General features: G+C 37.8%; 7 protein-coding genes across 9 annotated transcripts in view; 5 read left to right on the top strand and 2 right to left on the bottom strand.

Moving 5' to 3' along the window:
- The window catches only part of LOC104745076 (mRNA-capping enzyme), a 7159-nt gene extending 5279 nt beyond the window's left edge, over window positions 1-1880 (top strand). For both annotated transcript variants that reach the window (XM_010466249.2, XM_010466247.2), the window contains 5 exons: window positions 169-276; window positions 381-479; window positions 618-795; window positions 915-1045; window positions 1365-1880. In XM_010466249.2, coding sequence (XP_010464551.1) covers window positions 169-276; window positions 381-479; window positions 618-795; window positions 915-1045; window positions 1365-1490 — 642 coding nt within the window. In that variant the 3' untranslated portion in view covers window positions 1491-1880. The remainder of the gene's footprint in view (window positions 1-168; window positions 277-380; window positions 480-617; window positions 796-914; window positions 1046-1364) is intronic.
- Window positions 2186-7286, top strand: LOC104745073 (protein DEFECTIVE IN EXINE FORMATION 1). Its single transcript, XM_010466244.2, has 13 exons — window positions 2186-2566; window positions 2734-2844; window positions 2961-3043; window positions 3168-3285; window positions 3381-3544; window positions 3927-4600; window positions 4681-4751; window positions 4915-5171; window positions 5534-5715; window positions 5920-6203; window positions 6297-6414; window positions 6520-6702; window positions 6777-7286. The coding sequence occupies exons 1-13, from the start codon at window positions 2436-2438 to the stop codon at window positions 7092-7094; spliced, it is 2694 nt and encodes an 897-aa protein (XP_010464546.1). The 5' UTR covers window positions 2186-2435; the 3' UTR covers window positions 7095-7286.
- On the bottom strand, window positions 7264-7884 carry LOC104745074. The gene has a single exon (XM_010466245.2). It carries the CDS (start codon window positions 7735-7737, stop codon window positions 7399-7401), a length of 339 nt encoding a protein of 112 aa, XP_010464547.1. The 5' UTR covers window positions 7738-7884; the 3' UTR covers window positions 7264-7398.
- Window positions 8111-13861, top strand: LOC104745072 (mitogen-activated protein kinase-binding protein 1-like). 2 transcript variants are annotated; one of them, XM_010466243.2, is made up of 19 exons: window positions 8111-8295; window positions 8391-8609; window positions 8708-8816; window positions 8903-9262; window positions 9357-9412; window positions 9713-9941; window positions 10024-10079; window positions 10223-10472; window positions 10574-10737; window positions 10829-10950; window positions 11029-11127; window positions 11245-11380; window positions 11507-11593; window positions 11671-11832; window positions 12051-12380; window positions 12505-12674; window positions 12771-12954; window positions 13043-13246; window positions 13420-13861. In XM_010466243.2, exons 1-19 carry the CDS (start codon window positions 8251-8253, stop codon window positions 13717-13719), a joined length of 3282 nt encoding a protein of 1093 aa, XP_010464545.1. In that variant the 5' UTR covers window positions 8111-8250; the 3' UTR covers window positions 13720-13861. The 2 variants fall into 2 exon arrangements, with proteins under 2 accessions (XP_010464545.1, XP_010464544.1); XM_010466242.2 differs by having other exon boundaries at window positions 11245-11386.
- Window positions 17905-20429, top strand: LOC104745070 (UPF0503 protein At3g09070, chloroplastic-like). Its single transcript, XM_010466241.2, has one exon. It carries the CDS (start codon window positions 18249-18251, stop codon window positions 20301-20303), a length of 2055 nt encoding a protein of 684 aa, XP_010464543.1. The 5' UTR covers window positions 17905-18248; the 3' UTR covers window positions 20304-20429.
- LOC104745068 (pentatricopeptide repeat-containing protein At3g09060) lies at window positions 22282-24497 on the top strand. Its single transcript, XM_019237411.1, has one exon. It carries the CDS (start codon window positions 22365-22367, stop codon window positions 24426-24428), a length of 2064 nt encoding a protein of 687 aa, XP_019092956.1. The 5' UTR covers window positions 22282-22364; the 3' UTR covers window positions 24429-24497.
- LOC104745069 lies at window positions 24603-26005 on the bottom strand. Its single transcript, XM_010466240.2, has 2 exons — window positions 25532-26005; window positions 24603-25271 (listed from the first exon to the last, which is right to left on the bottom strand). The coding sequence occupies exons 1-2, from the start codon at window positions 25877-25879 to the stop codon at window positions 24840-24842; spliced, it is 780 nt and encodes a 259-aa protein (XP_010464542.1). The 5' UTR covers window positions 25880-26005; the 3' UTR covers window positions 24603-24839.

Raw genomic sequence — 26011 nt, 5'->3', positions numbered from 1 at the left:
GTTGTTCAGTATTCTTTGTTGCTGACTGTTAACCTTGACATTCTGTTTACCAACATACACATCTGTCAGTAGTATATAGTATCAACGAGAGTTGTGTTTGGCTTGCTGTATCATTTGTCAATTGCTTGAGATACTAATAGAAAGTTTCACAATTCAAAAATGGACCAGCGGCCTTTCTATGAAAGATGGAAGATGCTTGAGAAGGAGGTGATAGACCCCCGTAATCATGAGAAGGCCAGAAGTCATATCTACAGATATGATCTTGAGCCTTTTAGGGTGCGTACTAAGAGTTATAATTCTTTTCTCATGCCATTTTTTCCATACTTATCTTTTTCCTTGTATAAATTGTTCATGGAGCTGATAATTATTGTCTTACATAGGTGCGGAGAAAGGATTTTTGGTTGCTTTCTGCGGTTGAGAAGGTTTTGAAAGGATTCATACCATCACTTTCACATGAAGCCGACGGTCTAATCTTTCAGGTAACCATGAGAGTGAAGAGGGTCTCTGATAAAAGCCTGTTTGTTTTTATACAAATGCAAAGATGTGAAGTCTTAGTTTTAGTGCAGTGTATATTGTCTCTCAAATGAAATATCTGAAATCGAATTCTCTTTTAACAGGGCTGGGATGATCCTTACGTTCCCCGTACCCATGAAGGTCTGTTGAAGTGGAAGTATCCAGAGATGAACTCGGTTGACTTTTTATACGAGCAAGATGAGAGTGGCCGCGGAATGCTATCCTTGTTTGAAAGAGGGAAGAAGAAGCATATGGATGGGAATTCTGTTGTTTTTAGAGGAGGTATGTGTATGTATGGTGAAATATCTCGCTTATTATTATAGTTAGTAGGAGAAACTGTCAACCATAACTTACTTACTCCATTAAAGAACTACAATCTTCTAATACTGAAACTGCAACAGATGATACGGACTCTGCGGAGTACTCTGGGAAGATCGTAGAGTGTTCTTGGGATCAGGAAGAGAGAGTCTGGGTTAGCATGAGGGTCAGGGTCGATAAATCAACGCCGAATGATATCAACACCTATAGAAAGGTCAGTACTTCTTTTCATAACCTCTCTTTATATATATACTTGATGGTATTCTTTGAATTCATATCCCCAGTGGTTGCATTATTGGTTGACGGTCATACTTTGCTAACATTTTTGTTCTGTCTTTCGAGTTTTTGTCGTATTCCATTCCATCTAATGGGTTTCTTGCTGTCTTATTTGTTTTTTCTACTGAAAAACATCCTTCAGCTAGTTTATTTACCAATTAACATATCAGTGTACCATCTTATATAAATTTGTATGTTTCTTTCATCTTCCATGACCAAAGAAGAGTTTCTAAAACCATTGTGGATGTAAAAAATAGGTGATGAGAAGCATAAAGGACAACATCACAGAGGAAGTGTTGCTGCAGGAAATAAGGGAGATCATCCGTTTGCCTATGTATGCGGACCGTATTCAAATGGATAGCAAAGCTGCGCGGCGCAGATGAAACAATGTCTGTTTGTTTCTCTCAAAACATGCAACAAGCTGGGATCAAGAAGAAGACATCCGTGGATCGCTGGTTATGCTTTCGCTACTCTTGTTTGCAAATCGCGGGTGCTTCTATACTAACATTGTACGTAAGAAGAAAGAAAGGAACTCTGCAATTTCTCGAATGTGTAAGAATCCCGGTTTCGAGGAGGTTTTAGGAATTTATTATGAATCAAAATTCCGTTTGGGATATGTGATGATGGTTTTAGCTCTAAAAGGTGTGTTTTACTCTTCTAAGTGATTCATCATATGTTTTAGATGGAGAAGCTGTTTGTAATAGTACTTAGGAAAGGGATAATGTTGTAATCCTTTAGTATTAGTATCATATTATTATTATTGGTTGGTTCTCTATTTTACTTGACAGAATCAAAAGACGACTGATAGACAAATTTTATCACTGAGACTAAATATCATCATCATTTCGAGTCTTGTATGTGTGATCAATAATTTGATATGAATCGTTCGCAAATATTTTTAATCACATCCTCTTGCAAATCGATGATTAACAGAGCGGTGTGTAACTAAAACACAACTGAGACAAAGTTTAAAGAAAAATGATTTGACGTTTGTCATATTTGTAACTAAACAGCGAGCTGTTTTTTATGCGTTTTATTTAGATCAAAACGCCAAGCAGTTTTTTTCTCTTCCCTGCGTCATTGGATTTCGCCGGCTTCGATCTCTCCCCACACACACAACACAGACAGACACAGTATCAGGAGGCTTCGTCTCTCATTCTCCTTGTCGATCTCTCCCTTTCGCACCCCATCCCAATTCCCAAAAACCCCAATTTTTTGGGGTTCTTCAAAATCTCATCCACATAATCTCGGATTCAGGTTCTTCGATCCTGAATCGATTTTTAATTTTATTTGTGCAAGAGAATTAGTATTCGCAGAGTGTGGCTCATATGAAATCATCGCGAGCGTGGCAGTGTCTGCTTGTTTGTTTGCTCTGTCTTACCTTAACGAATCTCTCCTATGGAGAAAACAAGTTCAGAGAGCGTCAAGCCACCGATGACGAACTTGGCTACCCTGAAATGTAAGTTTTCGATCTATATTGAGTCCGTCTTGGGTAGACGATGCAACGCCTCAATTTGATCGACTTGTTCATATTTATTTTGTTTCATAACTCGTAAGGCTCTCTCTGTTTGGTTTCTCCGATTTAAGTTTTTTGTTTGTGTGGTTCTGGGTCGTTTCGTTGTGCAGTGATGAAGATGCTTTGTTGAATACTCAGTGCCCGAAGAAATTGGAGCTGCGATGGCAAACTGAAGTCACTTCTAGCGTTTATGCTACACCCTTGATTGCTGATATTAACAGGTATGGTTTTGTTTTTTACTCACGTTCTGGATTTGGTTTTCTTTTGGGTTGAGGATCATTAGTGCTTGTTCCATATATTGTGCTTAAACCCGGATTTGTTTTTTTTGTTGTTGCAGTGATGGAAAGCTTGACATTGTTGTTCCATCTTTTGTTCACTACCTTGAAGTTCTTGAAGGAGCTGATGGAGACAAGATGCCAGGTACTGGATATATATTATCTTCTTACCTTTAGTTTTCTGGATAATTTTCTCTTGTTCTTGTTCATCTGATGCTGTTATATTGAGGAATTTGAAAAAGGTTAGTGATGCTCTCATGTAATGTTAGGTTGGCCTGCTTTTCACCAGTCAAATGTGCATTCGAGTCCTCTTCTATTCGACATCGACAAAGATGGTGTTAGAGAAATTGCTCTGGCTACCTACAACGGCGAAGTGCTCTTTTTCAGGTAATTGTTCATCTCAGATGATGGATATACTTTCATCTGTTCTCTTGATCCTTGGAATTTTGTGGGGTTTGCATATGATACTTTCTTATTTCCAGGGTATCAGGCTTTCTGATGTCAGATAAGCTAGAAGTGCCACGTAGAAAAGTGCACAAGAACTGGCATGTGGGACTGAATCCTGACCCTGTTGACCGTTCACATCCTGATGTCCATGATGATCAGCTTGTGGAGGAGGCTATGTTATTAAATTCATTGACCAATCGTAAGTTTATTAAACTTTCTACATCAGTTTTCTTGTTTGCTGCTTAAGTTATGCCCATCTTCCACATGATCCACTTGGCTAAGTTTATGTTCTTCCAAATTTTAGATTTAGAGACACTGAACTGCTAATGATTGGTTGTTTGCTTTAGTTAATTGAAACTGTAAAGCTAAGTTTTTGCTTGGTGTAGCTGCCTCAGCTAATCTGAAGAATCTTTATATTTTGTATCTTGCATATATTTTATGAATTACATCTGATGGGGCTCCCAACCTTGCGTATCAGTATCTTCAGTATTTAGAGGGTAGAAAAAAATACATGGATTAGCAGAGTCAGTTTAATTCTTGATGAATGTTTACTTTGTGACTTTCGCTTCTCCTATCTGTAGAAACGAATGCAACAACCACAACACCAAATGTTACAGTCTCAATGTCCAAAGAATTTCATGGCGGCGAAACTAACGTTTCATCTCATGAGGATCTAAAGAAACCCGAGAATAACCAAACAGAAGCTGTCGTTAAGCCTACCCCAGAGCTACATAATTCCTCCATGGATGCTGGAGCAAATAGTTCGGCAGCAAATGATACTACAGCTGGCTCTGCAGGAAATCTCAACGGAAATGTAACCACCAATGAGGTGGATCAAAGAAAAATTAGTGAAGTTAAGAATGAAACTGTTATTAAATTAAATACTAGTAAGGATAATTCCTCAGAAACTCTGGGGACATCTGGAAACAGTAGTGAGACAGAGACAGTTACCAAAAGTGGGAGGCGACTTCTGGAAGATAATGGCTCTAAAGAATCTGCGGACGGCCATTCGGATAATAAAGACAACACTGAGGGTATTCGCATGGCCACAGTTGAAAATGATGGTGGCTTAGAAGCTGAAGCAGATTCATCGTTTGAGTTGTTGCGTGATAATGATGAGCTACCTGATGAATACAGCTATGATTATGATGATTATGTTGATGAGAAAATGTGGGGTGATGAGGAATGGGTCGAGGGGCAACACGAGAACTCAGAGGATTATGTGAATATTGACGCCCATATACTGTGCACTCCTGTGAGTTTCATCTATGTCTAAAACTATTGTTTTCGATTTCTTACTTCCATGACAGATCTTACAGTATCACTTTTTATCAGGTAATTGCTGACATAGACAAAGACGGAGTACAGGAGATGGTTGTTGCTGTTTCCTATTTCTTCGATCCTGAGTAAGTTCATCTTTCACGCTCGAATGTTCCCTGATCTGTCAATGCAAAAGCATCATAAGTAGTATTGCATTTGCATGCATGAGGTCTTAATATTCCCAATAGCGTTTCTAGTTTATTCACATTGCAGAATATAGGTTAGCTGACACCATAAGCTAATTTTCAGGTACTATGATAATCCAGAACATCTAAAAGAGCTTGGTGGTATTGACATCAAAAATTATATTGCTAGTTCAATTGTGGTTTTCAATCTGGAAACTAAACAAGTCAAGTGGATCAAAGAGCTAGATATGAGTACGGATAAAGCAAACTTCCGTGCGTATATTTATTCTTCCCCAACGGTTGTTGATTTGGATGGTGATGGTTACTTGGATATTCTTGTCGGAACTTCCTTTGGCTTGTTCTATGCCATGGATCATCGTGGTAAGATCTCTTGTTACTTCCTTCTGTTTATTTATTTCCGTTGATGACAATTCTGCCTTTCTTGCTACTGCTTTCTTCAAGCAATGCTTCTATAGCATTTACAGTAAAGCCCACACTTCTCTCAAAATTTGTATGTTAAATGTGAATATTCCATCTCTCTGCAAGACAGAAATTTCAATTTTATTAGATATTTAGATTCCTATTCATATTGAGAGTTTTTTTTTCCGCTATTTTCTCATAAGTATGATATTCAGGACAATGCACAAGTCTTACAACACATTTTTGTCACACTGCGTATTCGTAGCTGTTTCCTTGCAATTCTCGATGTTTGTTTGGATTCTAAAATTGTTATCTTTTTGCAGGAAATATCAGAGAAAAATTCCCACTTGAAATGGCTGAAATTCAAGGGGCAGTGGTTGCAGCCGACATAAATGACGATGGAAAGATTGAACTTGTAACTACTGATTCACACGGAAATATAGCAGCATGGACCACGCAAGGAGTGGGAATTTGGGAAACACATCTAAAGAGTCTTGTTCCCCAGGTAAAAAAATTACTCATCGTTTATTCTCATCAGATATAGAAATCTCTTTTTGTATGAACCAGTTGTAGGAGCATCATCATGAGATCTGTGTGTTGTTACTTTTGGTTTAAGTCCCAGAATAAGACTAAATTTTTTTAACCATGAACACTGTCTCCGAATTTGATGACTTCACAATCAGTGATCGTTGCCAATCTTCTCTTGCAGGGTCCTTCTATCGGCGATGTTGATGGTGACGGACACACAGACGTTGTGGTTCCTACATCATCAGGAAACATATACGTTCTTAGTGGCAAGGATGGTTCGATAATCCGTCCTTACCCATACAGAACTCATGGAAGAGTGATGAACCAACTTCTTCTTGTTGATCTAAACAAGCGAGGTGAGAAAAAGAAGGGGCTCACCATCGTTACTACATCCTTTGACGGTTACCTGTATCTCATAGACGGACCCACCTCGTGTACTGACGTTGTTGATATTGGTGAAACTTCGTAAGTCTCTTTTGCTTCCTCTCAGCTCATTAATATCTGTAGTAGGTTTGGTTTTCCGATGGATTTTGACCGCCAGGGTGTTTCGAGTTACAGATACAGTATGGTCTTGGCTGATAATGTTGACGGTGGAGATGATCTCGATCTCGTTGTCTCAACTATGAATGGAAACGTCTTTTGCTTCTCAACGCCTTCTCCTCACCATCCCCTTAAGGCAAGATCAACCCCGAACACTATATGTTGAGCGGGTTTTGCTTAACATCTTCTTGATTCTTTATATAAATGTGCGAGATTACTGATTTCAGTCTTGTTTCATCAGGCTTGGAGATCTACTAATCAAGGAAGGAACAACAAGGCCAGTCGTTATGATCGTGAAGGCGTTTTTGTCACGCATTCGACCAGAGGTTTCCGTGATGAGGAAGGGAAAAACTTCTGGGCTGAGATTGAGATCGTTGATAAATATAGATACCCATCTGGTTCACAAGCACCCTACAACGTTACTGTAAGTTCCTCAAACCTCAATAGATGGGCAATGGCTTCTTGCTGAAACTAAACTAGCTGTTTTCAAATGTACAGACGACGCTGTTGGTTCCAGGCAATTACCAAGGAGATAGGAGGATAACACAGAGTCAGATCTATGACCGCCCTGGAAAATACCGGATAAAACTACCAACAGTCGGAGTGAGAACAACAGGAACTGTAATGGTGGAGATGGTAGATAAGAATGGACTCCATTTCTCAGACGAATTCTCACTAACTTTCCATATGTATTACTACAAGCTTCTGAAATGGCTTCTTGTCCTCCCGATGCTCGGGATGTTTGGTCTGCTCGTGATTCTACGGCCTCAAGAAGCCGTGCCCCTCCCATCCTTTTCCCGCAACACAGACTTATGATCGATCTTAGGTACCATCTGGTAAACCGGATGTATACACATCCTTATAGAGCTCATCTAAAGAATCCAGGGACAATTTCGTGGTAGAGTTTCAGGTTCTGTATCTTTCTAAACTCTGTAATTCTGCCTTTTAGTTTTAGATCAACGCTCGTCGGAGTTTATAAAGTTAATGCACTACTTAAATGTGTCGAGAGTCCATTTTTGAACTAAAGAAGATACAAAGATCTATTGTTCGCAAACACAAGTTCATTCGCAATGGGAAGAATGAAGAACAATATATATATATATATACAAATCTTCGATCTTCAAGAGAGCTGCAACAAAGGCCTCTTACCAAGTCTCTTCATCTCTCTCTCCATACTACCTGTGAGCATCAGACTAAACATCTTGAGATCGCATAGAAACGACCAAACCTGATGCACAAAGCTCGCCGGAACATTTCCTTCCACGAAGAAGTGGCTGTACCAAGCGAACCCGTAACCAAAGAGAGGCACGAGAGCAACGAACCACCAGTTGATCAAAACCGAACACAACAAAGCAACAAGGCTCGCGATTATACCTATGAAGTGCCATCGCCTCGTTGATGGATTCGAATGTTGCATCACGTAGAAAGGCCAGAACTCCTCAAAGCTTCTGAAATTCATCTTTTTTTCCTCTCAAAACAAAATCCCCAAAAAAAATCGATTTAGATGATCCCTCGAGTTTTTTCTTCTTCTGGGTTTCGTTTCTGAATGTGAAAGCGAAAGAGAGAGAGATAGAGATGACGAGAAACAACGAACAAAGATTTTTATAGTTAAAAGAAAATGGAAATAATTAAACAAATGATTAAAAACATATTCTCTCGAGCCTTCCAAGCCCATATACTGGGCTTTGTTTGATATATTTTGGGCCCAATCTCGATTTAATCTCGACAAAAAGAGATTATTATAAGTGAAACTACAGTTTTTAGGGTGAAAAATTAATGGTGATAACGGAAGAAATTAATTTTGATTTTTAAAATCCATATGGTTTACAAATTGTTTCCCTCCTACACAGTAACGACAATCCCATCACTCAGAAAAATCCCCAAAATCACTCTCTCTCTCTCTCTCTAGGGTTTCCGATACCAAATCCCTCAGAAATTTAGGGTTTCTTTTCTTGTTTTTACTCTAATCGGAATGAAGCTGAATCAGAAATTAAAGAAGCCTTGTTCATCCACGAAGGTACCATATTTATCAATCACCAAATCTCGAGGCAAATGTATTTGATTTCTGTTTTTGTTTATTGGGGTTTTGATTTGGTCTGCTTATTGGTCCAGCTGATTCTGCAAGAGATCATCGGTTTGACTACAAAGAACGCCAATGGATTAGCCTCGGTTACTTGCAGCTCCAAATGTGTTTACTTGGCCGGATGTGTTGTGGTGGTCTACGATGTTGATTCCTTCACTCAATCTCACCTTGTTGTATCTCATCGTATGCCTAAGCCTTTGAGTTGTGTGGCTGTTTCCCTGAATGGGCGGTTCGTTGCTGCTGGAGAGGTAATAATAATGATTCTGTTTCCATTTGCGTATAAATATGTTGTCTTTTTATGTATCGTGATTTGGTTTTCTGGTGTTTTGATTTGATCTTTCCTCAGTATACGAATCTCTCTGCAGTCATGATTTGGGATTGTGAGACTTTGGGACTTGTCTCGGAGCTTAAAGGCCATCTTTATGGATCTCACTGTCTTTCCTTCTCACCAAATGGTTAGTTCTCCTTTTCTTATTTTGTTGCTCGAACCGTCTTTTTTAAGGTTCTGTTTTGTGCATTTTTTCCTTGCTTTGGTGTTTAGGGGAATATTTGGTGAGTGTTGGAGCATATATATATCTCTGGGACTGGCGCAAAAGTATTTTAGTGGCGAAGATCAAAGGCAGTTCTAATTGCTCTGAGATAACGTCTGTGACATTCTCATCCAATGGGAAATTCGTTGTTACTTCCGGGAACAAGCACTTGAAGTACTGGACAGTGGGTTCTTTTCAGAAGACACGTTCAAGTAAAGTTGGATCTTTGGTATATCATGGAAAGCCAACTGATGATGTTTTCCAAAAAGGAAACTCATTTGTATCAGTGATATCAGCCTACAGAGTGAAATCCAGTGGAAGTGACGGACAAACTGAAGATGTTATTTCAATATACGCTCTCACAGAAGCAGGTATTTCGCTCCACACAGTTATAACTTATTACTGTTGATATGAGTTTTTTACACTCGTTCGAATGAAAGTTAGTAAATTTATTGTGTTCTGTAGGTGTTCTAATGCTCATGAGTTATGGGATGTTAATCAAGAAGTCGGTAGATCTGAAGGTACAACAACTTCATTTCATTCTTTTTTGTTGTTAATCTAGGAACCATGAGTGGATCACACAATGCTAAGCTCCATCATCTAGACATGTAAAACAATCATTTCCTGTAGTCCAGACGCATTGACTGTATTTTCCTTGTGGGCTTAGGCAATAAGTTTGCTTGACTGTATGCGTTGGCTCTATGTGGAAAGACATGAATAAGTTTTCATGTTAGCTTTTGTAACATGCAGATACAAACATTCCGAGCTTTTCTTTTTTTCATAACAAGAACTTCTTTTATTGGCTTGCAATGAACTGTCAGGTTGAAAAATGTTTTGCTCTATCTGCATCCAGTCGATTGATAGCCTGCGCTTGCAGCAACGGAATGGTCCAGCTATATACGCCTGAAACTTTAGATTATGCTGGCAAAATACAATTTTCAGATGCTAAAAGCAGCACCACTGAAAGTCAGTCTCATTCAGCAGAACTCGAAAATGTAGCTATCTTCCCGGACGCAGTTGCTTGTCAGTTTTCTACCACAGATAAGCTCAGTGAGTGTAGAAGAAAATTATAATAATAGTACGTTGCTTACCTAATTTCCTTTTTACAAAAGGTTGTATTTTGGCTTAACAGTTGTCATCTATGCGGATCGTAGTCTCTATGTTTGGGATGTGAATGATGTGAACAAGGTAACTGTAAACGTATTTCAGTACTTTGCGTAGATATTTAGTTGATTTGGAAGTTCTTTCTGGCGCCAATGTTACTTCTGAAGTTTCCTGTGTAAGGTTAGAGCACCAACTGCATATGGTGAAACTTTTCTTCCTTATTCCAGCCTACTAGGTGCTCGATGATGGTATCACATTCTGCCGGAATTTGGGATATAAAAAACCTCTCTTGTGGAAATATGCACAGTCCAACAGCTGCATGTGTAGCTAGGGGATGCAGTGAAGGGGTTTCTTTCACTACATGTTCTGAAGATGGAACCATCAGATTGTGGGATCTTGCTTTTCAAGTGGATCCGTTAGAAGCTAATGCAAGCAGCAATCCCTCAGAATCTTCAACACAAGGGATTATGCATTTAGGTAATTATAACATATGCTCGGAATTTGAAACAAACTAGTTTTTGTAGTATATTTCTGTTGTTTTCAATTAGTCATTTTCACTCATTATTATTATAATGCAGCTAGCGCTGGAATTTTTGAACGTGATCTCCTTGAGACATGTGGTAGTAAATTTGGTTTCCGAGCACTGGCAGTAAGTGAAGATGGAAAGTACTTAGCAGCTGGGGACTGTGGAGGGAATCTTCATATATATGATCTAGAAGAATCAGAATATACATGCTTTACGGTAATATTAGTCACCGTTGTTCAATATTACTCTTCACTGGTTGGTTTCCAGACATCATATTCCTAAGCTCTTAATGATAACCATCTTGCAGGATGCTCATGAAGCAGAAATTCAGTCATTGAGCTTCAGCTTTCCTGAAAATGCCTCAAGCAGCGATTTCTTGCTTGCCTCTGGTGGAAAGGGCCGAGCGATCCACCTTTATGATGTCAAAAGGTGTTAAATAACAGCTTTGTTATGGTCTTTTGATTTCCCTGACAAGGGCCATACGAACTTATATGTTCTTGTTGTCAGGAACTTTGATCCCGTTGGGAGTGTTTGTAGTTCAGCTGCGGTAACTTCTGTTAAATTCGCATCTAATGGCCGGAAAATTATAACTTCTGGTGCAGATAGGTAATGTTTTATATGCTGCAAGACCACGAAACTTGCATATTTTTTTTTCTTTTTTTTTTTTTACATCGCATATTTACTCTAGAAAAATTTATGAGATAATCGTTGATATTGTTGCAGGTTGCAGCTGTTTGACGTTGTCAGAAAAGCAAGTAGTGTTCGTCTTTCATCTTCTCCTCCTCGAACTCTCTCTCAGGGAACCATCTCTGATGTGGCTGTAGATCCAACATCAAGACTTGTTGTCACAGTGGGACCGGTATTGGTACCTTTCGGTGAACATTAATATATTACCACCTTATCTCGAGCACATTGAGTCAATTACTCGTACACCAACATCTGTTTAAACCAACAAGGAGTCTGATGTTTTATCTCATGATTGCAGGATAAGAAGATAAACATATTTGACATAGAAAGTGGAAAGCTTGTCAGATCATTCAAGCAAGACCGAGACCATGGAGATCCCATAAAGGTGCATTGAACAAACATTTTGATTAGACTTCAACATTGTTTGTTGCTCTAGTGCTGACAATAAGATCTCTTTCACAGGTCATTTTGGACCCAAGTTGCAACTACTTGGTATGCTCGTACTCTAACAGGACAATCTCCTTTGTGGATTTTGTCACTGGAGAGCTGGTTGCTCAGGCCACAGGACATGGTGAAGCTGTGACTGGTGTTATTTTCCTACCTGATTGCAAACATATCATTTCAGTAAGTTTCTGAATTGTAGTTTTCAGTTACTTACAACTGTAAGAACCTTGGCTTTTGGATGAAGTCAAGTTCAATGTCTCATTCCTATTGAATTGAAATTCCATAAAAGAGCCTACTATGCTCGAAAGCCTGGATCTATCTTTCTTGGTATGCCTCAAATGAAAGCGAAAACTGAGAGAAACTTTGCTTTGAACTTTTCTTTGGTGTTTTATTGTCAGGTTGCAAGTGACGGCTGTATATTTGTCTGGAAACTTCCTTTGCGAATGGCTACACGTATTATACGGGCAGTAAATGAAAATGGCAGGCTAACTGTGGTCCAACTCGAAAAGTTCAAGCAAATTGCAGTTGATTTGGAGGAAGACAATCCAAAAGATGCATCATGTTCTGCAAACTATAAGCCAGTAGAAGAGAACGCAGATCAGATGCAGCTACGCTCTCCATGGACATCCTCATTTAAGTTCAGCGTTTCTCGACTTCCTAAGTGGGCTCAAGTTTATGTGGAAACATCTGATATTGCTACCACTTGTCAGAAGTCTATTTCAAACGAGGTACAAGCCCAAAAAGTTGCATGCTTTCTGGGAATCATTAGAAAATGCTTTTTCTAGACCCAAAATTTCAGCTAAAGTCTTTCAGTTCTTCTGATATTGTACGTCTTTATTGCCTCCACATCAGAAACATGGAGATAAAAGTCTGGCAAACACTGTTCACAGTGCTGAAGACTGCTCTTCTGTTGAATGCCAAACTCCCAAGCAAGGTTCAAAAACCGAAAAATCATGCCTTGGAAGCCTATCCAAAAGCTCTAGCGACACTGAAACTTCAGTGGTTCAAGGAGATGCTCCTAGGTAAGAAGCTTTCTTCATTACTGCAGTTCTTCTCTCTATCACTCTGTCTGCTTTTATGAGAACCACACTGATTGTTTTAATTTTGCTTCTCAACAGCCATAGGAAAGAAAAAACCCGTTGGAACACTATCTACAACGTGTGTTTGGATCTTCTGAATTCTCCAAACATCCAAGCATCTTTCATTAAAAAACCGAAACCTGAAAATTTCTGCACCAAACCTTCTGCCGAACAGGGGGACATGCTCAAGCAATTTGATAACAATTTGTCAATGATAGACGAGGTAATAGCTCTCTTCCCTATTGCTGCGACATGATTTAGGTTACCAAGAGAAATCTTAATGACCAAAATTTTTTTTATGTTAACCATAGGTTGAGGCCGGAAAATCACTGCAGCAAAGAAGATATTCATCCCAGTTTTTCCTAAGAAGAGACTACATTGGCGGAACCAAACAATTTATGCGTACGCCCTCCCAGAAATCAGGGTACAAGACTTTGAGGTCGATCCAAGAACATCTCCCTCTTGATACGGTCAATGATCAATCTCCACATAGTTCAGAAGAACATGCTGAACAGGTTTCACCAAGTTATATTTTTGCTAAATATCAACTCACTTGTACATTACACAGCACAGATTTATACAGACACAGTTACATATTTATAGTAGGCCAACTTTATGTTCGTGTATATAGTAGTAAAGTGGTATCAACGTTACGTTTTATGTAATCAGTGATTTTGTTATGTCACAGGACAAGACCTCTTCAGAAGTATTCCATGATACAGTTGCAGACGATTCACTTCAAGAAATGGTAACTTCCTGCCGTCAAGCACTACACGGTTTAAACACTGCTGCTGCAGTTTTTGTCCAGTCAATGTCGAAATTGTCTAAAGCTTCTCCTCGAGATCAAGTTTCAGGTGAACTCAGAGCCAAGTTGTTTGATGAAGCAGCTTTGATGATCCCAGAAATGTCTCATAAAGTTAATGAAGTCGTTGCCAAGATAATGCTTGAGCAAGATAATAGAAACAGCGATAGAATTGTCTCCAATTAGTTCGAATCAGTGGTAAAAAGAAAGACTATAGAAATAAAAACTCCTCTGTACAGTTATCAGTTACTTTAACCATACAAAAATTGAATAATAATGGATTGTCTGTTGCTCACATTGACTGGTTTGCTTTTCAAATCATTTCAGATTCTATATAATGTACATACGTTAACCAATTGAATGTATAAAATACTTTTTTCTGATAAAGTAATTATTTCCTTAGTTATTTAACTTGTATGTATGTTCTTGTAAGTTTCAAGATCGATACGAGTCTGTCATCTACATAAAACGGATCCAGCAAAGTAATGTAAAGATATCAACCAAAGTAGTGTTTCAACAATGCCTTTTTCGTATCTCTCTTCCTTTGAGAACAACTACTACTACTACTATAGCTGCTGATTTTCATGGCGATTAAATATAGACTTTTTTTTTTCTTTTAGGTCAGGTACTCAGTTAATAATAGACTTGTTTTATGATAGTAACATATTCAGTACTAAACCTATATACGATAATATTCTTCTTTTTTTCCAAATATACGGTGATATATTGGATCAACCCATCTTAATTTTGAGAGAGGAACAAACATGAACAAAAAGATTCATGTGTCAAATGTTAAGTTAATCGTTTTCTTAAATAATCTTGGAATCGAATATCATCTTTACAATATATACATATACTGCTACATATCTAAAAAAACACTATAGTTCACACAAAAAGAAGAAAGAAATGTAATAAAGCAAAGCCTAGAAATTTGTCCTGTTTTGAGTGCTTTTTTGTCTTGCTTTAGTAACATGCTTAAAAAAAAAAACAGCTCCCTCCTTTATTGGGATTCCTCACTCTTTCTAAAAAAAATTAAAATTCTAGTAACAAACAAATCTCAAAGTATATGTTTAGCTCCCTTCTCTTATGTCTCTTTCTCATCTATTCCATCTTTCATTAATAAATAATTCTGTTTTTTTTTTTATAGGTTTAAACACAAAATTATGTGTTAGTTGTAAAAGACACTAACGTATCACATGTTTAATACTACCGCACAAACGATTAATACGGATGTAGTGTACCTACTACACGAGATACAGTACATGGACACTTATTAGTTAAGAGAGTATCTGAGTAAGAAAGGAACTAAAGAGACTTTCATAAATGTGAATAGAATTTGACATACACAAGCATGTTGGGTCCAAAATAGAGGCTTTTATGTAAAATATTAAATCTTTTCCCATTAATTTTTTCATTTTAAAGTGAAAAATAATAAGTTGGGTTGTTTTTTTTCTTACTTGATAAAATTGGGAAAACCAAAAAGCCTTTGATTTCTGTGAGTTGTCGAATGTTGTGGGCCAAAAAGGTTCATATTTGATTGTCCTTTTCCAACTCATTATTTCTCTTGTAATGATTATATGTCTCTTTTTTTTTTCCTTTACCTTTGATCCAATGTTTTTCATAATTTCTATCACAATAAATAAAAGAACAATTGAATAAAAATGATAGACAAAATAATGTTGAAAATTTATATATTTTTGTTAGTATTATGTCAGAGACCAATTTGTATGGCCTTAAATTAATCTGGTTTTTGAGAGATAAATTAAGTAAGGTGAATCAAGAAAGTTCAAGTATCTTTGTATCTCTCAAGTGTCTTAGGGTTTAATTTGTTCTCACTTGGGGAATAATAGGGTTATCTGCAAGCATGCGCTGGTCTCCTCTTTTTGTTTTGTTTAGTGGACTTGATGACTAGTTTGAATACAGATAAAATGGTTTGAGTGAACTTACCTTAACTTTTTTTTCTTTTTAACATCAAACTCTTTTTTTCCATGTTTTTCTTCATTCCATTAATAATACCCATAAAAAAGGAAATTTTCAATCATTATCTTTAATCCATGATTAAAATGCCCACAGTCTAAAGATAATATATTATATAGCGCTGTAATAATTATTATGTTTTTTTTAAAATTGGCACTATTATTACTAATCGGTTACCTTTGATCCAAATGTTTTTACCAACCTGCTTTGGTTTTGTTATGCGCTTGTATTATTTTCATATTTTGGCTTTGTTATGAATTTGTTCCTATCGTTAATTACAAGTATTCATTTTCTCTATCGTTAATTTCTTTAAATTTATTAACATATAGAGAATCAGTTTTCTTGCAAATATTACAAAATTTACTATACAAAATTATAAACGAGAAAGAAGTAAGTGAAAAGACGTGAGTTAGTACTAATAATAGAAAAATTCAGTATATTAATAAACAGTTAAACACCCACATTAATGGCATTGATTGCGTGAGAGAGGTTTCATGGGCTACGAGGCAGCAATGAACGTCAGTGCGTCACGCACACACGACCTAAAAATAATTCTTTAAACGTAACAGACAAAAAAATAAAGATATATTTACGGTTTGACCTTAGAAAAAAAAACACAAGTCCATGCAGCTTACGATTTAACTACGAAAGTATACCTTTAGTAATAATAATAATACATACAACAAATGAACCAACCAATGATGAAGAATAATAATACTTACGTGGGAACTAGTTGGAAGATTCTTACTTACTTACCCCTCAGACACACGTCCGGGAATACATATATATACACACACAAATAGCTAGACATCCATATATCTTTAAAACGTAAGATTGTAACCAAACTATTATTAAAATACATTCGTATATATATATTAGTATATCGTACGATGATGGTATAGTATAGGAAAACAAAAAATGAACCCATAAATTTAAACGATGGAAAACGACGGCGTATAGATGAAGGACAAGATGTGCTTCCCATGCTAGAGACATTCGGAGACCGTACGTACTATCTCAGTTCAGGACAGAAGAATATATCAAAATCTATATAGTTCCACAGTTCAATTAAACATCAAATTTTAAAAATTTATATTACATATTAAATATGCAACCACGTCCAACACTAGAGAATATATATAGATTTTTAAAGAAATCAATGGGGAGAACAGAGAAAGAAAAGAAACAAAAAGAAAAGCCAAGACAAATTTGATCTGATAAAGCAACCAAAAAAAAAAAAAAAGTTAAAGTGAAACATACAAATAATACAGTCTTTGATAACGAAAACTACTCAAATGCAATTGTTCGAATATTTTTCTCGTAGTTTTTTTTTATAATAAAATTTTCTTGGATATCAAATGCTTCTTCGAGCAAGTAATATATCATAGTTTATAGTTAAAATAGTGTTTTTGAGATTTCTTGATTTTGTTACGATATTTCCTGCTCTTAGTTTTCAACCTCTATCTCTGTCTCTCTCGTTTAAATATTCCTACGAATATCGAGACGATTGATTTGCAAAAAAAATATTTAAAGAAGAAAAAAAGGAAAAAGAGAAGAGAGAAAGCGAAAGAAGAGAGTGTCACAGAGACAAGAAATTAGGAGTGTGATTTTTTTGCTTTTTCTTTTCTTCTAGGCTCTCTCTCTCGTATCGTATCGTATTGTCCGAATCTTCTTTTTTTGTTTTGTTTTTTAAACTATCGAGAGAGAGAGAGGAGAGGCTCTCCAAATTGTATAACTTGTGGTGGTTTTTGATTTAAAGCAGTAATTTTCATATATGATTGATGCTATAATTGACAAATGATCATTACCGTAGCACTGTATACAAAACCGGAGAGCCTCGCACCACTGTCATTTATTTACACACGAATCCAATATAATACTATAGTCTATATATATGGTATATGTTTCTATAATGTTTTTGGTTTCCTTGGTTAAATCAACGTTTAGAGTCATCATTATTGATTTAAAACTGAACCATGTGTTTCCTTTTGGAAAATTTGTCTTAAAGCAGTGTGAAAATTTTGTTTTCTTTTTTTTTAGTTAAAATTTTTGCTTTTTTGACAAAGCAAGCAAAAAAAAAACCACTTTGCCACCGACCCAACAAGTAACAGGTTTATCATAATATACACATTACATGACTACATGAGACAAAACAAAAATTTAAAAGAATATAAGGTCAATTAAGACATTTCATATCTCTCCATTTTAGCTCTTTATCCATCCACTTGTTTTGAAAGAAAATGTAATTAGCAAAGAAAAAAGAAAAAAGCAAAATGTTTGATTAGTGTAAAGGTTTAATATGTTCTTTTGTCTTAAATAAAAAGTACAACAAAAAATAAGATCTTGGCTTATATATCATCAATAAAGCTGGACAAAATTTCTAGATAACCGTACATTAAACACGCTAATACCATATACTACTAAAAACATTATACTATTATTATTCGAAAGAAAAAACTGATTTATTTAATTTATTTTGGTTTTGGTTCTTCTCTGCTTTAATAATTCTTTAGTTTTGTTGTTTCTCTTCAATCTCCTTTCTCTTTCAATTACCGTTGGAACAAGACCAAAGTTTCAGAGACAACACTCTCCCCAATCTCTCTCTCTCTCTAACCTCATTGTTGTCTCTCTTTCTCTCTCTCTCTATAAGCCAAAGACCAGAGACAGTGATGATGACGATATAGCTAGCTATGAGAGCAGAGGGAGAGAATCATCCATAACAACCATTATATCCCGTCATGAATCCAGCTACTGACCCACCAGTCTCCGTCGCCGCATCATCAGCAGCAGCAGCTTTAGCTCCACCTCCACAACCTCCACAGCCTCACCGTCTCTCTACCTCTTGCGACCGTCACCCAGAAGAGCGTTTCACCGGTTTCTGCCCTTCTTGTCTCTGTGAACGTCTCTCCGTCTTAGATCAGAGCAACAACAATGGCGCTGCCTCCTCCTCTTCTTCCTCTCGGAAACCTCCGACCATCTCCGCTGCAGCTCTCAAGGCTTTTTTCAAACCTTCCGGTAACAACGGAGGAGGCGGTGGAAACAACAGCGGAAACGGCCGGGTTAAACCCGGATTCTTCCCTGAGCTCCGTCGTACTAAATCATTCTCAGCGTCTAAAAACAACGAAGGGTTCTCAGGTGTGTTTGAGCCACAACGTAGGTCTTGTGACGTCCGTAGCTCTCTTTGGAACTTGTTTAGCCAAGACGAGCAACCAAACCTTTTAACCTCTGTCTCCGGCGGCGGTGATGTTGAAGTCGAGCCGAGAAAATCTAGCGTTGCGGAGCCTGTTTTAGAGGTTAACGATGAAGGAGAAGCTGAAAGTGACGACGACGACGTCGAAGAAGAGGAAAACTACGTCGAAGCTGGAGACTTTGAGATTCTTAATGACTCCGGCGAACTAATTAGAGAAAGACAAAGCGACGAAATTGTTGAAGAGATCGAAGAGGTTGTTGTGGTAACGGAGGCTATAAGAGAAGAGGAGCTGAAGCCTATTAAGGATTACATAGATCTTGATTCTCAAACCAAGAAGCCATCGGTGCGACGGAGCTTTTGGTCGGCGGCCTCTGTTTTTAGCAAGAAGCTTCAGAAATGGAGACAGAATCAAAAGATGAAGAAGCGGCGTAACGGCGGCGACCATAGGCCTGGATCAGCAAGATTACCGGTGGAGAAACCTATTGGGAGACAGCTCCGTGATACTCAATCGGAGATCGCTGATTACGGATTCGGCCGGAGATCGTGCGATACAGATCCTAGATTCTCCCTCGACGCCGGAAGATTCTCTCTTGACGCCGGAAGATTCTCCGTTGACATCGGTAGGATCTCTCTGGATGACCCTCGTTACTCGTTCGACGAGCCGAGAGCTTCTTGGGACGGGTCTTTGATCGGACGTACAGCGTTTCCTCCCGCCGCGAGAGCTCCTCCTCCGCCGTCGATGCTCTCGGTGGTGGAAGATGCGCCGCCGCCGGTGCACCGTCACGTAACCCGAGCGGATATGCAGTTTCCGGTGGAAGAACAACCACCGCCACCGCAGCCACCGGTGGTTAATCAAGCCGACCCGGTTATAATCCCGGGCGGGTCAATCCAAACCCGAGACTACTACACCGACTCATCGTCACGGAGGAGGAAGAGTCTTGACAGGTCATCAAGCTCCATGAGGAAAACAGCTGCAGCGGTTGTGGCTGATATGGACGAGCCAAAGCTTTCAGTGTCTTCGGCTATATCAATAGATGCTTACTCTGGAGGATCAATGAGAGATAATAACTATAACTATGCCGTGGATAACGGGTTTTTCCGGGAACCGGCGAAGATGGGCGGCGAGAGGAAAGTGAATAGTAACGATAATAGTAATAACAAGAAGTCGAGGAGGTGGGGGAAATGGAGCATCTTAGGACTTATATACAGGAAGAGTGTTAACAAGTATGAGGAAGAAGAGGAGGAAGAGGATAGGTATAGGAGATTGAACGGTGGAATGGTGGAGAGATCGTTATCGGAGTCATGGCCGGAGCTGAGGAATGGAGGAGGTGGGGGAGGAGGGCCGAGGATGGTGAGGAGTAATAGCAATGTGAGCTGGAGGAGTACCGGTGGTGGGTCGCAGAGGAAAGTCCATGGACTGGATAGGAATAAGAGTTCAAGGTACTCACCTAAGAATGGGGAAAACGGAATGTTGAAGTTTTACTTGCCAACTATGAAAGGTAGCCGGAGAGTGAGCGGTGCAGGTGGCGGCGGTGGTGGTGGCGGAGGGTGGGCGAATAGTCACGGGCATTCAATAGCGAGGAGTGTAATGAGGCTGTATTGATTGGATCAACAAATTGTTCATTGGATGGTTTAGGGGTTTAGCTCTATGAAGTCTGAACCTTTTTGTAATTTCTCGTTGGGTTGGGTTTAATTTTGGTGCAATTGGTTTACTTTTTTAAAAAAGATGTTAAGGGGGGGAGGCANGGGGGGGGGGAGGCATTTTCAAACGAATCACTTGTTGACATTGTCTATTTTAACCGAAATAAACCGCCTTTAACCAGCTATTATTGGTTCTACTTACGTAAAATTGACAACTAACACAAAGATTTTTTCTTTTGTATGGCATTCATTTTAGAATTACTGAAGAAAAAATAATAGCATTAATGAGAATCATAAAGAGAGTTTCGAGTTCAGAACTTCAAAGAGAATAATAGCAAAAGTTTGATTTATAAGGAAAGTTTCGAATTCAAAACTCCAACGAGAATAATAGCAGTAGTCCAGAAATCATAAGGAGAATTTCAGGTTCAGAAATTCAAATGTCAACTTTCTTCAAGAAATCATAAATGCTAACCTTCACAAAGAATTTCAAATGCCAAATTTTCCAAGAAATCTCAAGGAGAATTGCTACAAATATCTATCAAAGAGTAGTAATCCTTGGTAGACACCAAGAAGTATCCTTGATAGATATGATGATAATCGATTGCTACAAATGTCGTGTTAGAAGTACATGTTTTTTTTTTACCACTATGAGTAAACCAAATATTTATCCTAAATACATTTATACATATAATTCTAATACAATACTTTGCTGCAACTTATATTCAATTAGTGGCGGATAGTGAACAAAATTTTGTCTAGGACACATATAGTACATAACTAATAATATATTTAATAAAGAAATATTTTTGTTTATAATTAAGTATATTTTGTATTTTTACAACTTGAAATCAAAAATAAGCCAAACATTTTGAAAGAATTGTTTATCTTGTTTTATGATTATGCTTAATTACATAATGATTCCTCACATCGTGCCTTCGAGAGCATACTTTGTTTCTAAATACCTCTGCACCAATAGCCTAAATTCATTAGGAGCTTTCTTATATGAACTAGAAATTTCTTCTTCAACTATCTGCTAACGTCGTCTTGGTTACGGCTGATGCCCTTCCTCGATTTCTCGGATAAAGTTCATTTTGAAAATTAACAAAAGATTGAAATCCACGAAACTAAAATTTAAATAAGCTTTAATCAAAAATGAATCTAAAAAAAACTATTGGTTAAAGGAATCATAAGGAGAATTTCAGGTTCCGAAATTTAAATGTCAACTTTCTTTAAGAAATCACAAATGCCAACCTTCTCTAAGAAATTCAAATGCCAATTTTTCCAAAAAATCTCAAAGAGGTGTTACAAATGTCTACCAAAGAGTAGTCTACCAAGGAGTATGCTTGATAAATATGATCATAAAATAAGCCAAACATTTTGAAAGAACTGTTTATATTTTCGTATGATTATACTTAATTACATATATTAGATACACATTTACTTTATTAATTAAAAAATATGCAGTTACAAACTTATAATTTATTTTTTTGTAATATATTTAAGATTATTTATTAAATCATATCATATCAGACAAATTCAAATTTTTAAAAATGATAAATTTACTACAAAAAGAGATAATATTGTATGATGTTACTAATTTAATAGTTTAATTACTACAATAACATTTTTTATATGATATATGGTGATTAACTGATTACTACATATTTACAGAATACTTTCAGAAGGAATCTATATTTAGAAAAAAAAATATTTTGAATTAGATCTATGAAAAGAACTTTTGAAATATAGCTACATACATAAAGCATCGATGCAATGCAAATATTGAATTTAAAATATTTTAAAAACCAAAAACATAACATTCTTTCTAAATCTAAAATGAAGAAAAAAAACTGTTACTTTAACCGGAATAAACCGCCTTTAACCAGCTATTATAGGTTTTGGTTCTACTTACCTAATTTTGTTAATCTAGTTTTTTTTTTTGTCACTGGCTCACTGCTAATCTCAGGTCTTCTGTTGAGTCACCACCGGGTAAAAGTGTCTTCCATAATATCCCGACTCTTTCATGGTCGTGTTCCCGAAGTCGCTGTCACCCAAACAAGTCCTCAAGCTTTTGAAATCAGAGAAGAACCCGCGCGCAGCTTTTACTCTATTCGATTCGGCGACTCGTCATCCAAACTATGCACACTCCGCGGTCGTCTACCACCATATACTCCGACGTCTCTCTGACGCGCAGATGGTTAGTCATGTAAATCGAATCGTCGAGCTCATTAGGTCAAAAGGATGCAAGTGCGACGAAGATGTCGCTTTATCTGTTATCAAAACCTACGGGAAGAACTCCATGCCCGATCGAGCTCTTGATGTATTCCAACGAATGGGGGAGATTTTTGGGTGCGAGCCTGGGATTAGATCCTATAATACTCTGCTCAATGCGTTCGTAGAGGCGAAACAATGGGATAAAGTCGAGTCCTTGTTCGCCTACTTCGAAACAACGGGTTTGGCGCCAACTCTGCAGACGTATAATGTTTTGATTAAGATGTCTTGTAAGAGGAAACAGTTCGAGAAAGCGAGAAGGTTTCTTGATTGGATGTGGAAAGAAGGGTTGAAGCCTGATGTGTTTAGTTACAGCACTGTGATTAACGATCTTGCGAAAGCTGGAAAAGTTGATGATGCACTGAAACTGTTCGATGAAATGTCTGACAGAGGAGTAGCACCTGACGTTACGTGTTATAATATATTAATTGATGGGTTTCTTAAGGAAAGAGATCACAGCATGGCTATGAAGCTGTGGGATAGACTGTTGGTGGATTCTTCTGTTTATCCTAATGTTAAGACTCATAACATCATGATTAGTGGTTTGAGCAAATGTGGAAGAGTAGATGATTGTTTGAAGATATGGGACAGGATGAAACAGAATGAGAGAGATAAAGATTTATATACGTATAGTAGTTTGATACATGGGCTGTGCGGTGCTGGGAATGTTGATAAGGCTGAAAGTGTGTTCAAAGAGTTGGTCGAGAGTAAGACCTTTATTGATGTGGTTACGTACAATACTATGCTTGGTGGGTTTTGTCGATGTGGAAAGATTAAGGAGAGTTTGGAGTTATGGAGGGTTATGGAGCAGAAGAATTCAGTTAACATAGTGAGTTATAATATTTTGATAAAAGGGTTGTTGGAGTATGGTAAGATAGATGAAGCAACAATGATTTGGAGGCTTATGCCTGCCAAAGGCTACGCAGCTGACGACACAACTTATGGTATTTTTATTCACGGGTTATGTGTGAATGGTTATGTAAATAAAGCCTTGGGGGTGATGCAAGAGGTGAAAAGCAGAGGTGGGAATCTGGATGTTTATGCATATTCGTCAATTATAGACTGTTTGTGCAAAGAGAGAAGACTAGAAGAAGCAGTAAATTTGGTAAAAGAGATAAGTAAGCAAGGCGTGGAGCTGAATTCTCATGTCTGTAATGCATTAATAGGTGGTTTGATTCGAAAATCGAGACTTGGTGATGCTTCCGTTTTGCTGAGAGAGATGGGGAAGAACGGTTGTCGCCCGACTGTTGTATCTTACAATATTCTTATAGATGCTTTGTGTAAAGCAGGGAAATTTGGTGAAGCATCTACTCTTGTCAAAGAAATGCTTGAAAACGGGTGGAAACCAGATCTGATCACGTATAGTGTACTCTTGGACGCTCTTCGTCACGACAGGAAGATCGACTTGGCCCTTGAATTGTGGCACCAATTTCTTCAATCTGGTCTAGAACCTGACGTGAGGATTTATAACATACTAATTCATCGCCTGTGCTCTGTTGGGAAACTTGATGATGCAATGACTGTCATGGCAAATATGGAGCATTGGAATTGCATTGCAAATCTCGTTACTTACAACACTTTGATGGAAGGATTCTTCAAAGTTAGAGACAGCAACAGAGCCACAATGATTTGGGGTTACATGTACAAGATGGGGTTGCAGCCTGATATTATATCCTACAATATTATACTGAAAGGGTTGTGTATGTGCCACAGAGTGTCGTACGCTATTGAATTCTTTGATGATGCTCGAAAGCATGGCTTTTTCCCAACTGTTGTCACCTGGAACATACTTGTTCGAGCTGTCGTGAATTGCTAATGTGATGAATAACAAAGGAAAGCTTAATCTGTTGTATATTGCTGTATAATTCTCTGGACCAACTCAGCTAGTTTGCCGTGAGAAGGTATTATGCCCTGACCCTGGATTTCAGTTTTAGAGGTTAAATTCTGATGTATCCGTGCCTGGAAGTGACATGAGGTAAATCCCAGTAAGTCGATAAGAATCAAGTTAGCTATTTCACCTGATGAACTAGCATTATAAATACATCAAAAACACATTGGTTTGAATGATTCGAGTAAACATCATCGAGATATGATATTTGTTGATGCAAAAGAAACACTGTAGCTTGACGTATCAAACCAAAAGTTATAAGTTTCCTACTTTTGGTCTATGCCATCAAGCTATGTATATATCTCTTTCGATTGGAGTCCAATTCTCTGTGTCTCTCGTTCATTCCTTCTTGTTTCCTTTTCCTTTATCTGCTTCTTCTGATAATAATGTCTGCTCGTAGACAAATTGAGTGAGCAGTGGGATAAGAATAGCTCCAAGAATTGCGACTTTTCTCCAATCCGGTGCAGAAACGAAGGAATCAGCAATTGCAAGAACCACGATCCCAATTAACCCGAGGTAAATATTCCTTCTTGACTTTGATCCCGCACTTATTTTGGTTACCTCTTGTACTTTCTCAGCTTCTTCTTTAGCTTGCTCCACATCCACAGGTTTTTTGTCACGTAAGCTTTTAAAAAAAAATCCTTCATTCCTGTCTACTTGGATCTTCTCCTCAAAATCAGCCAACTTATTATCGTTCTCCTCTATCTCTAATCTGTTCAATCCCGCAGATTCCTCAAAAGCTTGCATCTTGCTTTCGATATTCTCCAGTATCTGCTCAATCACCCGGAAAACACACAAGATTAGCTTATCTATCTTTCTCTTTCCTGCAAGATCATCGAGCAAATCACAATCTCTGAAAGCTTTTTTGACAGAAAAGACAATTCTTATGGATCAAGTTGCATCAGAGAATCAAGGTAAGCAAGCCATTCTACTGTTCTATAACTGCGTTGTGCAAGAAGGACAAAAGTTTCAATCTTTTCCATATCATACGAGATTTCAAAATGTTATTGTTTAAAACTGATCATACGAACCCTTGTGCTTGCTTCGTCAAGGTCTTTCATGGCGTCTTCTCCAACCTTGTCGAACTCCGCATTGGCTTCTTCAGCAAACTTGGTGAGATACTCTGATCGTTCATCCAAGAAATCAGTTAAACGGACCTTGGAAGTCTGAATCATGGCGATCCTAGCTAAGAGTTCTTGTCTCCGAGTATCACCTTCGGGCTTTGGAGGGTCGGGATCAGAATCAGAATCTGAAGCTCCGTCTCCCGATTTTGAGAGACAGAGAAATTGGGGTCTGGAAAAGGAACGTCTCGAGGCATTGAAAAGAACATGGAAGTTTGGTGTTAAGGTTGTCTGAAATGCATGGAGTGTGTTCATCATCTTCTTCTATGTTACTGAAGAAGAAGAAGAGGTCCTCCGCTCGTTTCAGAGTAACCACCTCTCGTTTTTTTTCTTAATTTTTAGTTTACGCATTATCCAAAACCAGTATTGAGTTTCAAAGTATTTGCACAA

The sequence above is a fragment of the Camelina sativa genome, chromosome 15 (genome assembly GCF_000633955.1).
Source record: "Camelina sativa cultivar DH55 chromosome 15, Cs, whole genome shotgun sequence".
NCBI lineage: Eukaryota > Viridiplantae > Streptophyta > Magnoliopsida > Brassicales > Brassicaceae > Camelina > Camelina sativa.
This window is presented reverse-complemented; position numbering and strand designations above follow the sequence as displayed.